General features: G+C 44.9%; 1 protein-coding gene across 1 annotated transcript in view; it reads left to right on the top strand.

Moving 5' to 3' along the window:
• csmd2 (CUB and Sushi multiple domains 2) overlaps positions 1–14,806 on the top strand; it is a gene marked incomplete at both ends in the record, with an annotated part of 212,746 nt that overhangs the window by 177,350 nt on the left and 20,590 nt on the right. Inside the window, 7 exons of the mRNA XM_083680039.1 lie at positions 6,702–6,890; positions 8,204–8,350; positions 11,324–11,512; positions 12,794–12,979; positions 13,537–13,731; positions 14,255–14,428; positions 14,594–14,767. Coding sequence (XP_083536165.1) covers positions 6,702–6,890; positions 8,204–8,350; positions 11,324–11,512; positions 12,794–12,979; positions 13,537–13,731; positions 14,255–14,428; positions 14,594–14,767 — 1,254 coding nt within the window. The remainder of the gene's footprint in view (positions 1–6,701; positions 6,891–8,203; positions 8,351–11,323; positions 11,513–12,793; positions 12,980–13,536; positions 13,732–14,254; positions 14,429–14,593; positions 14,768–14,806) is intronic.

Genomic DNA, 14,806 nt, shown 5'->3' with positions numbered 1-14,806 from the left:
CACACACACACACACACACACACAGTCTCTCTTTCTCTCTCTCTCTCTCTCTCGTGGGTAAGATTACAGCTGTATTGCAGATGAAGGGAAATGTAATAAATGACACAAATTTTGCATTTTCAAATATGAGAAATGCTAATGCGCTCAGCATGTGGGAAAGAGAGAGAGAGAGAGAGAAAGGGGGGGGGGGAATCAGTGGAAGGAGGAGCCGAGGAGATTTCTAAGTGGACATGAACAGAATGATAGAGAGGGTGCAGAAAGCAGAAAGAGTGTGAGAGAAAAGTGAAAAGTGAGGGATTCAGAGAGAGAGAGAGAGAGAGAGACGGGTTCCACACAACGCTTCAAAAAATGAAGAAGGAAATGTTCTGTGGGTCTATTTTTCCCATGCAGCTCCAGCCTGCGCCTCCTCACCCTTCATGGTGTGGTGCGCGTGTTGGACCGCTGTAATTCATCTCAGCTTTAATTGTGTGCGCACCACTAATCGTTCCCCGCGTGGTAAAATAACCTTTAGAACGAGGGCCAACAGTTCCAGCTGACACCCGCCCTTTGCCCACGACCTGTCACTCACATTACAGAAGAAGAGAAAGGAGATGATACGGAATGGGGACGCAGGAGGAGAGTAGAGGAAGGAAGAAAGAAAGAAGAGAGAGAGAGAGGGTGGAGGAGGGGAAAGAGAGAAGACAAGAGAAGTGGAGGAAGAGAGTGGGAGAATAATTGATACCGCAGTGTGAGATGATTCAACATCTCTAAGAAGCAGAGGGAAGAGTTGCACTAGCAAATGAAACTAGGGAGAGGGAGGGGGGGGGGGGGTAAGAACAAGGAACAAAGGAGGAGAAAACATGTTTAGAAGCTAGATTCACGTGAAAGGTGCTGATGGAGAGAGTGGGGGAGAGAGAGAGGAAGAGAGGCAGAGAGGCAGAGAACAAGAGAGTGGGGTAGAGAGAGCAATGAAGAGAGAAACAAAACTGCCATAGGAGCAGAGGGATCAGGACTTGCGTTAGGGTGTGACGGGAGTGAAAAAACAGGGAGGGAGGATGTAAAAGAGTGAGACAGAATGAGTGTGAAGGTGAGGTGTGTGTGTGTGTGTGAGAGAGAGAGAGAGAGAGAGAGAGAGAGAGAGAGAGAGAGAGAGAGAGAGAGAATTGGAGGGCAGTGAGGAGAGGAAGAGCTCATTGAAATGCAGGGGATATCCTGGCTGCAGCTGCACCTATCAAATCACTGCTTCTAGCTCTGACAACTACACCCTTCCCCCTCCTACCACACACACACACACAGACACACACACACACACACACACACACACACACACACACACACAATGCACATCGGGCTGTTTGATCTCTGAGGGGGTATTTGAGATGTGGGTAGTTTCATTGTGATAAAAAGGTGAGGGAGCCTAAAGCCTGCTGCATGGTCTTCATGCGTACCTCGATGCGCGTGAAATGGGTGGAACTATTTTTAGCAACAATGTGTATTCTTGTGCTCATAGTCATTTGCGGTATTCTGCTTTGAAGTCCTCCCTATTTAAGTTTACACCGGGGGGCAATACAATGGTGAGAGCAGCGTAGGCTACTTGGTAAAGAAGGACTAGAGCTTGTTGTCCATCCACTTCCTCAATGGTAGGCTATTTGATATCATGTCCACTCATATAACCCCTGCTTAATCGAAACAATTTCTCTCATATTTGGCGACATAGCAAGCCCACTAAGTCCCTTTGCATAGCTTGACAGATAGCTAACAGCTTCAATAAAGATCCAAGCTCTAAGCTAGCATGTACAGGGAAACGCAATTGGCAAAATGATAAGATCAACGGAAAGTAAATTGTCCCTCAGACTCTGACTCATTTCCAGTTATTCAAATAAGGCTTTTATGACCAGGGGAGGCTGGTGGAGGGGAGGCTCAGACCAGGGGAGGCTGGTGACGAATCAGAGGACAGGCTCATTGTATGGAATAGAATGAGGAATGCAAGCCCACATAGGCTCATTGTAATGCATAGAATGGAATCAGGAATGGTATCAAACATATGTTTCCTCATCCCATTCTATGCATTTCAATGAGCCTGTCTTCCGATGCCTACCTCCAGCAGCCTCCACTGATACAGACATAGTGTGCTCTTCAGCTTGTCAACACAAAATACCTTTCTGAGCCAATGATGAGGGGCCCTTTTTTTGGGGAATGTATGTGTAGCATTTGCCAATGCCACTGTCATCAATCAAGATGTGAATATGTGGGAAATCCAACTCCAGTCCTAATGTGCGCTGCCAATGAAATGAAATTCAGGATGGGTGTCATTCTCTGGATGGGGCTGCATTCCCGCCCTCTCCCCTTACTACCGCTGAAGCTCTGCTCTTTTGTAAACCATGTTCCCTTTATTTCTGTTTATCTCTGAAACTATATTGAACACACACACACACACACACACACACACACACACACACACACACATACACACACACACAGTCCACCCGCTACATTCCTCACTTTCACACACATCACCACTTTCATACACACAGAGGCTCTCTCTCTCTCTCTCTCTCTCTCTCTCTCTCTCTCTCTCTCTCTCTTTCTCTCTCTCTCTCTCTCTCTCTCTCTCTCTCTCTCTCTCTCTCTCCCTCTCCCTTTTACACCCACATACCCTACCAAACATCCAAGCTTTGTCCCCCACATGCCCACATACACTCTCATAGTCTCTCAGTTTATTTCATCCACTTTTCTTTGCTCCCAGAGTCTCGCACTTCCCAGTCGCCATGGTGATGGGGATAACCCAAGACCATTTATTTTCTCCGTGCTCCTCGTGTCTGTGCTCTTCCTTGGGGATTATTACAGTAATGCATATTGTTGATACACTCCCTCTTGTCTTTACTCCCATTGGCCCGTTGTGAAGTCACCGTGGGGCGACTTTATCACCAACGCAAAGCGTTCTATCGTTAGAGTACGACTAAAGCACTTGCAACAACACAAAGTTGGTAAATTCATTAACAAAAACAACAGGCTTTGATTACCAAAGCGTCGTCTTTATCCTGCAGTCATCTTCTCGTTAAACCTGCATAATCACCCAGCACAATATCTCACCAAATACCACCCTTCCTCTTTCTTCTCCCTCCCTCCTTCCCTCCCTCCCTCCCTCCCTCCCTCCCGTCCTTGCTTCGTCATCTCCTCTAATACATCCCCCCCCCCCCCCCCCCCCCGGTTCCCTCTCCCTCTCCTTTAATCTTTAAAAGGTAATAACAGACATGCGGAGCCCAGTAGGACACTCCTCTTCACACCTCCTCTGTCATCCCCTTGCTCACTGGCTGCTTACATTCTGATCCCTCTAATGCTAATGTAAGACCCCATCCCCTCAGATCAGCTCGTTATCGCCCCTGAGCTTATGCTAATTAAATACCAACATGGATGAAGGCATCGCGGCAGAGCAACGCTTTCAGCCTGTTTTAATGGGGACACGCCATGGCTACGGCTCCTTGCTGTGCGCTGTGCGTGTGTGTGCGCGTGCGTGCGTGCGTGCGTGTGTGCGCGCGTGCGTGCGTGCGTGTGTGTGTTGGGGGAGGGGGTCGTATATTTTGTCTTTGACAAATCAGTGACTGTTTTGAATACATAATGTGGTGGATTTAAGAGTCTGGGGTGGAGAGGGGTTCTATCGGGGGTGTATGCAAGCTGTATGCATGCAAGTATTATGCGTATATGTTTCTTTTGCTTGTAGCATGTGTGTTAGTGCATACACAAGTGTCTTTTGTTACTGTGTTTCTGTTTTGAGAGGTAGGGGAGGACTGGGGACCTGGGTCATTTTTTTCTCTAAACACACCTACCCTCTTAGATTCATTTAAATCGAATAAAAGTTTAAATCCAATCCTTTTGAAGCGGAAAGTTATTAGGGATAATCTCATGTTGTGTTGTGAAGCCCCTTCATGCTCCTTGTCAGATTGGAGTCCCTAAGACCTTTGTTTACAGTCTAACAGTGACACTTTGTCTCAATGTGGATTACGAAATACGAAAGAAAAAAACTCAACTGAAACAGAAACAGTACAGAAGCTCATATCCGTCTCCCGTCATCAACTCTGGGGCTTTGAGGATGAGTAGGCTGCCTAGAAGGTCACCCCACAACATGTTGTTATCTCCAGGGAATTGATCACCTAGTGAACTTTACTCAAGAATTGATAGACTGCTACTGTACAGTATATGGCACTTCATAAAGAGTACCTCCTCTACAGAAGTGCTTTGGGCTAATGTCAATGAGGAATGGTACTAAAGGTAGTACTCCTTTGACTACTTAATTCACAGATAACAGGGTGATGGTTTGTCATGTTCTTAGTGACGAGGTGAATGACATTTGCAAAAGTCAATGCCTCTTTTGATTGCGTTCCCCCTCGCCTTAAAACGAAAACACATCTCATTCTCCGTGGTGTGATATGGCCCTTACATAACCAGTGTGTAACAGACAGATATCGCCTTCCACTCAAACAACAGCCCTTAATCTCATTATCCTCACAATAACGGCTACCTTGCATGATTTCAGCTGAACGCATTCATCACAGGTTCCCCTTACGTTTGTCACCGTCTAGCATAACATGTCCCCGACCTGTCTCCATTCACACATATGCATTCACCCCCCGTACGGCAGTGAGATACGGCCGCTGTGGCGCAGCCCATACACAGGTCTTGATATACAGCTGTGATAATGTTTGTCTGCATTTAAACAGCTCCGCCTCACATCTCCCCCAGGGCGATGATCAGAGTGATTCATAGCCATCAGTATTTCACTGCTGTAATTGAACCCTGCATGCCAATGCCAAACACTGCAGCCCCCCAGGCAGACTGGGCTCACGCATGTAAACAGCACACACAATACAGGGTATTTTACACCAGAGCTGGTTAAGGGTGCTGTCACACTTCCCCGTCGGTGCCTGTGCCCACACGCAGGGCAGGATAGGGACGTGCTGCTTGCTAATCACTCTACAGCTGTGTGTGTGTGTGTGTGTGTGTGTGTGTGTGTGTGTGTGTGTGTGTGTGTGTGTGTGTGTGTGTGTGTGTGTGTGTACGGTCGTACCAACTGAGCTGAGCCCCTGGCTGCTCTTAACAAGGTGAATGAATGGAATGGAGTTTGATTGCTGATTAATAAGGACTTAACGAGCAGTTGTGTGTGACAAGGAGACCACTTCATGAAAACGTTGTTGTATTTGCATGAGTTTAAAGCATTAGTTCAACTTTGTTTTTAAAGCAAATCTCTATTTATTATGTAAATGCCATGTTGTAGAAGGGTACAGGCACCTTTGTGTCATTTCGCTTGGTTTTGAAGAAACTTCCAGGCACCAGCGATACCGTCGACGATGGAAGAAATTGGGACACCAGTGCAACCGCAAACAAAGGCTCAAAAAGTTCTCACATTTGTGGGACTAAAAATGGAATATAACGTTGTGGAAAAAGTTTGTATAGCCACAATTGTTTATGTACATCTAAAGACCTGCATCACCATACTGGGAGCTTTGCAGTTTCATAACAGACGTATTTGGAGCATTCACAGTTGCACATGTGCCCCCATTTCTTCCATTGTAGACTGATGAGGGTATCGCTGGTGCCTGTAAGTTTGTCAAAACCAAGTGAAATCACAAAATAAGTGTCTGAACCCTTTTACAACATGCCATTTGGTTAAAAAAATCTGAATGCTAGTACTGTATCTATACATTTTTCAACACACCTCCTGTAGTCAATAGGATCTTCAAACGAAAAATGTTTTGACTCAAAGATGGAGTTCAAAGATGTGGATTTAAAGAGAAAAGAGAGAGAGAGAGAGAGAGAGACAGAGAGACAGAGAGAGAGAGAGAGAGAGAGAGAAACAACATATACCATACACCAATACCTGGTGTTTAATATTTCGAGATGATTGAGGCGATATCAACGCTCATATTTCCATGTAATGAGAAAGCATTAACATTGTTTTATAAACAAATTGATGTCATGAATTTTTTATCGAGACAAAGTACATGTAATCATTTTCAAATGATTTCCGAATCGGCTGGTTTTCACTTTCTTCCCGTGAGAAAGAACGGGAAAAAAAAAAAGTTTGAGCAATAGAATCATGTCGGAGACGCTGCTCTACCCTTTCATGTTGTCATTTGTGTTTGCGTTCCGCTCTGTATGCAGAGAGCTCTGGCAGAGTAAGAGGCATCCTTCAGAGAATTCCGGCAAAACGCCTCGGACGGGAGCACTGCGTTGCGTCTGATAATTCAGGGTAAAACCGCGGGGAAATGTCACGGCAAGGCTCCCAGTGGAATACCAATGACAGAGAGGGAGCGGATGGTGTGCAGACACACAGGGCTCCCAGGCAGATTTAGCATTAGCCACAGACTTAGCATCAGAATGTCTGTCACAGAGAAGCCTGTGGGCAGGGAGAGAACATGCTCATGGCTACTCAGAGATAATATCAACCAATTTGAGGCTGAACATTCTCCAACATTGAAAGTGTATGGAATGAGTGTGAGTCAGTTCATCTCAGGATATGAATGTATTCGGAAAGATTGTAAAATGCTGAGTTTTCTTTGAATGGGTTATTTGAGAACAGGTACAGTAATAGCATCTATCTGTGGTAACTTGTCATAAACAATCTAAATGACATACATTACCTATGCACTTTGATTTAGACAACAATTCCCCCAACTTTTGTCAGTGAGCTTTTTTCTTCCATACCTCTTCTTTCCCCCCCACAGTGACATGTCCAATGAATGAGGTCTTGACAGCCTCCACAGGGGTGATCATGAGCCAGTCCCCAGGCAGTGGCTTCCCTCACTTTGAGTCCTGTTCCTGGGTGGTCAAAGTAGAGCCAGGCTACAACATCACCTTCACCATCGAACACTTCCAGACCAGCAGACAGTTTGATGAGTTGGAGATCTTTGATGGTGAGTGTTTATGTGTTATAAAAGTGAATACTGTATTGTGTGTGTTGACATCACTGAAGACTTGTAAATATCAAGACTGCCAATTGAAAAACAAGTGTTGTTGTTACCGTATGTATGCTGCAAGAGGTTTAGCAGTCCCTTCATAATTCCTTTTTATTTAGCATACAAATCATATGCCATATAACAATCATATATGCATGATTGGCATTACACAGCTGACCTCAAAATGATTAGATTTGCCTTGTAAGTAGTGCACATATTGCTGACTAAAGGGTAGAAATTGAATTCCGATGAACCAGTTTACTGGCAATGAACTGTTCAGTGATATTATAGTACAACAAATCAATGGTGTTGGGAGTAGAAAATGCTTGTGGGCAGATCGTTGAATGATAGAGGAAATAGCAGGACCAAAAAAATATTTACTGTGGCCCTGTGTGATTGGGTCTTATAATACGTTGCGTACTATCAGCTCTTTAGAATCCTAGGATGAAAGGCTGCATAAAGATCGAAATTCATGACCCGTTACAATTGCAGGAGCAACAAAAGGAGAGAACACACTTTCAACGGTCTCCACCCTCAGCCCTCTACCCAGCCTGTTTAGCATGACGCTGCTAAATCAGTATTCACACCTCGTGCTGTGAACGATGCTGATCAGGGCCTTTAAAACACAGGTCAAGATAAACGATAATAGTCCCAGCACAGCCAGTGAGGGACTCATTTAGAGTGGTAAAAAATGATGGGTGTGATTGAGGGCTAAAATAAAACTGTCAGAGAGACGTAGCGTTGCGCCCTCCTACTGTACCGCTTCCCGTTCGTCTCTCAGCGCCTGGAAACAGTAAAACACATGCCCTCATTCACGCCGTGACAGAGCACCTCTGCTCGTGTGTATATTTGCATGTCATTAGGACACAGTTGGAGGCCTTGCCTGGGTGCGCTGAGAAAATGGCGCCCGTATGCACAAGCGTTGCTGATTACCCCCGTTTATCTCCCGAGGAGTGGGGAGAACAGACGCGTGTAACCCTCGTGGGCTGTCAAACCAAGCGTGCTTCAGAATCTGTTCCCTCACTTCTGAGCTGAGGAAAACTTTATTTCAGAATGAAACAATATAACATGATTCTAGTGTTTTGGCTTGGCCTCATCTGACAGGCCTTATTTGGATTAAATTCTAGTGTACTATACATGTTTTGGATATTACAGTCCACTGAATGTACCGTACATTTATCAACCTGTGAGATTCAGATGAAAATGAATGAATCTCTCTCTTTCTCTCTCTATCTCTCTCTCTGTCTCTCTCTCTGTCTGTTCCCATCCAGGCCTGTCCAGACAGAGCCCTCTCCTCATTACCCTGAGTGGGAACTATTCCAACCCCCTCAGTATCACCAGCTCCACCAACAAGGTCTACCTGCACTGGTCCTTCGACCACGCCACCAGCCATAAAGGCTTCCGCATACGCTACTCAGGTGAGTGGGGGACAGAATGTGTTGCGTTTTTACCCACCAAAAAACATTTTGGAATTGCCTGATGACTCATTATGTTCCTAATGACTCACAACAAAAACCAATGGCTCTAGCCAAAGTCTTAAACCTTGACTCAAAAGGATCACAGCCCTCTATTTGAGAAATACTGTTACCATGACAACACAACGGCACAGGAGCCTCCACTCAAGGCTCCGCTCCACCCCTGTACTGGTCTGGGAGTTAGAAAATGTTGATGATGTTTTTTTTCTATGTTTTTTATTCTATTATTTTTCTCTCATGTGATGACGGATGGATTGGTCCAAGGCACCTGCATGACTCTGGATGAGTAATCGTTGTGTAAATATTTAAAAAGGCTCCCTCTGTTACCTATCAACACTACTCAGCCAGATTGACTAATCGCTTCTCTCTGTCTCTCACCGGAGTCCTGCTTCTCCCTGGCCGGATGTTCTGTCATTTATTTTTTATTTTTTTTCTCCTTCTTTCCCTTTTTTCGGTTATTTTTCCTCATGATGGATTTTGCTATAGTGGGCTATGTGACAGACTGGGTTAGTGGCAGCAGCCCCACAGGTTGCCTTGCCCAATATGGAGGCTCCTTCTGTAGGAATACCTTAGTGGGTGGAGAACAGATGGCAGGGCAGATTCAAAGCTTTGTACTGTTTTCTTTATCAATCCATCTTTTATCTCTACGGGCCGGTCCTCCATCACCAACTGTAGCAAGCGCATGCTCTCTCTCTCTCTCTCTCTCTCTCTCTCTCTCTCTCTCTCTCTCTCTCTCTCTCTCTCTCTCTCTCTCTCTCTATCTCTTATCTCTCTCTCTCTCTCTCTCTCTCTCTTATCTCTCTCTTTTGCTGTCTTTATCTCTCTCTTCCTCTCTCTCTTCTACACCACAGCAGACTATGGGTGGCAGAGAGGGGAGCAGAGAGAAAGAGGGAGGGGAAGAATGAGGTAGACATGGATATCCTGGGAGGGGGGGAGGGAGGGAGGGAGGGAGGGAAGGATAGCTTGTGCTCAAAGGTGGCTCAGTTGCTGCCAGTCACTTTGAATGACAACAGAAGGCCTTGGCTCCTCTCACGGTACAGTATAAATATCACCCTAGATACGCATAGAGTTTGTTTGGGCTGTAATCTTCCTCTCACGGCCATCAAGTAGCCTAGTAATGAGAGCCTGTCCCTGGGCCCCTGAAAACCACACCGCCTCCCCGAGCCCACAACCACCGGTGTCTGGTTAGAATTGTATCTCATGTTTTACAGAAGGTAAAGTGAGTGTTCAAATTCCCTGGTCACTCTCTTATCTAAGATATTTCCCATCGCTCACTTGAAAAAGTTTCCCATTTTTCCCGCGGTGGAACAATTGGCGTGAGAGCTCAACGTCTTTAAAAAACGGCTGCATATATATCACGCAGTTAATACGGCCGTAACTTTTTATACTGTAGGGAGCCTTATCTGATTGTCTGTAGGGTGCTAAAAAATTCCAACTCTAAAGGAAATGTTCATTGCTGGATATGGGCGGTTTGGGCTTGAATTAGCATTTTTATAGAGATGTAATGTGGTCATAGCGATTAACCATAATGGATGATACGCTTCCTGCGTTTGCGGTCCACTTCCTCTCTAATCTCCACTCTGCTCAATGCCACTCTCCATGTCACACGTCTCTGATACCATTCCATTGGGTTTTAATCTCAAATTTGGCACAATGGGTATTCTCAGAACCTCATTCCTGACTAAATTCTCCTCCACTGACATATATCTGCACACGCTTATTGTGAGATATCACTAGGCAGTATCCAATGAAGGCCTAGAAGCATACTTAGGACTGTGACGGTCATGGTAAGTGTGGGTAGCGGTCGATCGTCATGCAAATAACTGCCATAACCGCCATAACCATCATAACCGCTAAGTACCAACTTCTTATGTTTAGTTAGGCTGACCCTCCCCTCTGATTGGTGTCTCTGAAATACATTTTACAAAGGCCATTGTTGAAGAGAGGATCAATCAGTGTTTTAGCAATACCAATATTATGTTCTCAAAATGTAGCGTGTGACATTCATTTCACTGTATGCAGAGTATACAGGCACATTGAAAGAAACTGGTTTCTGAAGCAAATTGCAAATTGCCGCTGGAACTCCAGGGAAAACTGATATATTTGTTTATTCAACAGAAAGCAAGAACATCTGTCATAAAAGAAAATGTACACATTAAACAAAAAAGTTACCATAAGTGAATTTGATAATGAAAGTGAAAAGCTCTGATTACACTCTCTCCCTCAAAATGTGCTCCCTTAAGGAGGAGGAGAGGGAGACAGTTTGATATATAGACGTATTAAGGTAGCAAGACTTAATAATCATTCATTTACACTCCTGCTATTGGGTAAATTATAAAACATTTACAACTCTAAAATTAATGTACAGTATTGAAGCGGTTATGGCGGTCATTTGTTTTTTTTCACGGTTGTCCTCATACAACTGCGTAACCGACGGTAACCGCGTAACCGTCACAGCCCGAGGCACTCTCTCTATTGAATCCACAAACCTGTTGCATCACTCAGAATGACATATTATTATTGCAGCCACATATTTAGCCTCTAAACAAAAACAGATACATTACGATTTGTTATTGTGGATCTATCAGTTTTATGATCTTCCTATCTGGTCCTAACGTAGCTTCTGTTTCCGCTTTGCTGCACATTTAGTTTGCTTTAATCAATTTTCCTTGTCTTCAGTCTGCAGCGTTTCCCTTAAAGGATTGTGTATAGAGCACTGCATTAATACAGATCCGTCTGCCGTGCTGCTCCATACGTAGGAGACAGATGCGAAAGAGATCCGTGGCTCAGAAGCAATCAAAGGCGCATTAGGGGAAGCAGCTCCTCAAACAAAACCGTACATCACTCCTATAGTTGTTTTATGGTTGTTTTACTTTCTCTCCCTGTTTCTTTTTGTGTGTTCCTTTGTTTACCCAGCGGCGTACTGCAGCCCCCCTAACAACCCTGTCAATGGTACGGTCCACAGTCAGACGGGCACTAAGTTGGGCAGCACCCTGCGGTTCAGTTGTGACCAGGGATTCCGTCTGATTGGCCAAAGCAGTGCCACCTGCACCCGTACCCCCCAGGGAATCTACCAATGGAACGCACCGGTGCCACTTTGCCAAGGTGAGGGCTGGCCCATAACATGGAGCCAGATGGAATAGGGGGGTAATTAGGGGAGAAATTGTCTCTGAGAAAAATATGGATGTTTGCACACCTTGTGGTGCAGTCCAGGTGCCTGGTGAAGAGTTGTTATGATTAATAAACAGAAGAAACTCCCTCACGTTGGGGGAGTTATCTCATCAGTATTCTTACTGTTGCCTTTGTGTTTATTGAATGCATGAAACTGTGGATATTACTGTGTTTTCACAGGTGTTTGTTTGGATGGAAGTATATAGAAGTGGCACTTTTGGTTTCAAGAAGGCTTATACTAGAACTTTCACGAAATCACTGAGACATTGTTAACTGTGTTTTGTCTGTATGAAGATAGTAGCTTCAAAACATGTTTGACTGTATTGACTATTGTGATAGCCGTACAGCTAGGAAATGTGATTTATATTGCGGCGAAAACCAAACCAACATATATTGTTTTGAATTAATTCAGACCTATTGAATTACTGCCACTTTGTGAAATCGCATTGTAGACATGCACCGCACGTTTCCATGTGACACAAACTGATTAAGACCGTGGCTTAAAACGAGTTTGCAGCATTATTGTGTGCAGGCCTCTCTTGGTGTAATTTCATACCATACTGATTTTAGTAAATCAAAGTAAAGTAAATTACTTCAGGACTAACCCCAGCATTTAAAATGCTATTGAAACCGCTCCCTATAGCATATGACTATTTACCAGAAAAACGATCCGAAGGTGAACACAGAACAATTTCTTTCATGTTTCCTTGTGTGCATTACCTCACAACCAAACATGGAATTGGAAAGCCTCACAGCCATACACAGGTGTCCAGCCATGCTATATCAACAATGGCAGAGCAGGTGGAAACTGAGAACAGTGGGGCGGCCATGCTGTGCTGGGAAAGTCTGCAGCAGGTGTAATCTCTGTTCTGAATTGCATGTGCTTTGTCCTGACGAGGAGTGTTTACCTTTGCGCAGACAGGGGGGCAAGCTAATGTTTACTCCACAACAATGCCGATGAGAGGAGTGCATTTGTATAGGGAACCTGTGGTGTGCGGAGTACTGTGCATAGAGATGGTTATTATCAAGCACTTTCCTTTCTGTATTGTATTGTGTCTGTGCAGGTTTTAAGCCTGGGGCCAAAATCAACCTTTCTCCATCTTGGTTAATCCATACCTTCAGCGCTGTTTTTCATTTTGAAAATAAAGAAATTAGAGTAATGCTTCATCCCCTTCTCCCCTGTCTTTCTCTCTATCCATCTCTCTCCCCCATCAGTGATGTCATGTGGGATGCCAGTGCCTCCAGTCAATGGCAGTATCGTTGGGCAGGACTTCACTCTGGGATCCAGAGCTATGTACCAGTGCAACCCAGGCTTCCGATTGGCCAGCCCCCTTGCTGTGTCCATGGTCTGTCAGGAATCAGGGAGGTGGAGCCCTAACGAGGCCCCGCCCCGTTGCATACGTGAGTAACTCATTGGTAACTCATTACTCCAGGGGTTTTAGATCACGTGAGTCAGCAATAATGACTTGGCTCATTGGCTGGAGTTCACTTGGATTAAATTTCTCCTCACATTGCTAATCATCTCGCAGCAGATTGCAACCAGAGGGACTTACAGTCAGTACTCAAGGGGTTCATCCGCAGGATCATTTCAGATTAACACTCTGCTGTGTCATTTTGGGAGAAATAAATCCCCATCATAGGTATTTTTGCCCAAGAGGTGCCAAAACAGATTACTGTTATGGCCCAAAAACGGTGTCGTCATTGCCGAACTTGTATAATATACAGTACAGGCTTTACAGTTTTTTCAATAACTTTGCTAAGTTCCCAAGTACAGTATATCCAGTTACTAGACATAATGAATTGTGTTATGGCCACTGAGTAGAATAAAGTTGTTATAAAGTATTCAAAAAGTAAAAAAGTAATAACATGTAACAAGTAATACTGATCATGTTACTGTATGATAATAGTTATTTGGTTATTTGGTTTGATCTGTTGTTGTCTGCCCTGTAACCTTGCAGCGGTGACCTGCCCTGACATTGGCCACTCAGCAGTGGATCATGGGAGATGGAGGCTGATCTATGGTACCCAGAGCCAGTACGACACCATGATGATGCTCATCTGTGACCCCGGTTACTACTACAAGGGTCAGAGGGTCATCCGTTGTCAGGCTAACAGCACCTGGGACTACCCAGAGCCCCGGCCCACCTGTGACAGTGAGTTAAAACTAGATATCCCACAAAACAACTCCCAGATATTCTACAGTTGTTCTGTCAGTTTGCAGGGTGTTCACCCACTCTGCTCAGAATACAATTTGAAATGTCACTTCCTAATATTATTATAAAATACATTTTACCCAAACAATATGATCCCGTGTTTTGAATCGTTCAACATACCATTAATATTTAATCCAGTTATCGGATTGTGTCACATAATACATCCGATAATAAAGCAGGAGCGGTGCCGCTGAGGATTTGTCGGTTGGTTTTTGAGTAAGTCGAGCACGCCATTCCCCTTTTCTATCGTCTAATACCCTTTGAGACATGAGAGAAAAGATTGGCCTTGATAATGTGGCACAGCAACCTTCAACCGAAACAAAATGGATTGCCTCAAAACAATGGGATTCACAAAATGAAATACACAAAGTGGAACAGATACAATATATTGTGGTGTGTTTGTTTGAGAAGACTCCTACTGTAAGGATATTGGCCTGTTCTACTTTTCCTCTCCCTACCTTAGTCATCTCCTGTGGGGACCTCGGTACTCCTCCGAACGGGAATAAGATCGGTACGCTGATGGTATACGGAGCGACGGCCATTTTCTCCTGTAACACGGGCTACACTCTGGTGGGCTCGCGGGTCCGAGAGTGCATGTCCAACGGGCTCTGGAGCGGCACACAGGTCCAGTGTTTCGGTAAGACCCACAGAACCAACATGTTAGAAGTAACCAGTTCAAATCAACTGTACAGTATAGACACATCTGAAATGTGTAGTATGCATACCCTATCTGACTCTACCCTTATGCATCTCAGGCACTGTCATGTTTGTAGTTCATGACTGTAGTTCTTTTTCTCTCCAGCGGGTCACTGTGGTACCCCTGAGCCCATTGTGAACGGCCAGATCATAGGGGAGAACTACAACTACAGAGGCAGTGTGGTGTACCAGTGTAACCCGGGCTTCCGCCTCATCGGTGTGTCAGTCCGCATCTGTGAACAGGACCACCGCTGGTCAGGACGCACCCCTGTCTGTGTCCGTAAGTACACTACGGCAGGATGTGGTGCAGGAATGGGGG

Source organism: Argentina silus (assembly GCF_951799395.1).
Source record: "Argentina silus genome assembly, chromosome: 11".
Classification (NCBI taxonomy): Eukaryota; Metazoa; Chordata; class Actinopteri; order Argentiniformes; family Argentinidae; genus Argentina; species Argentina silus.
Note: the sequence above shows the minus strand (reverse complement) of the source record. Positions and strands in the feature narration are given on the sequence as shown.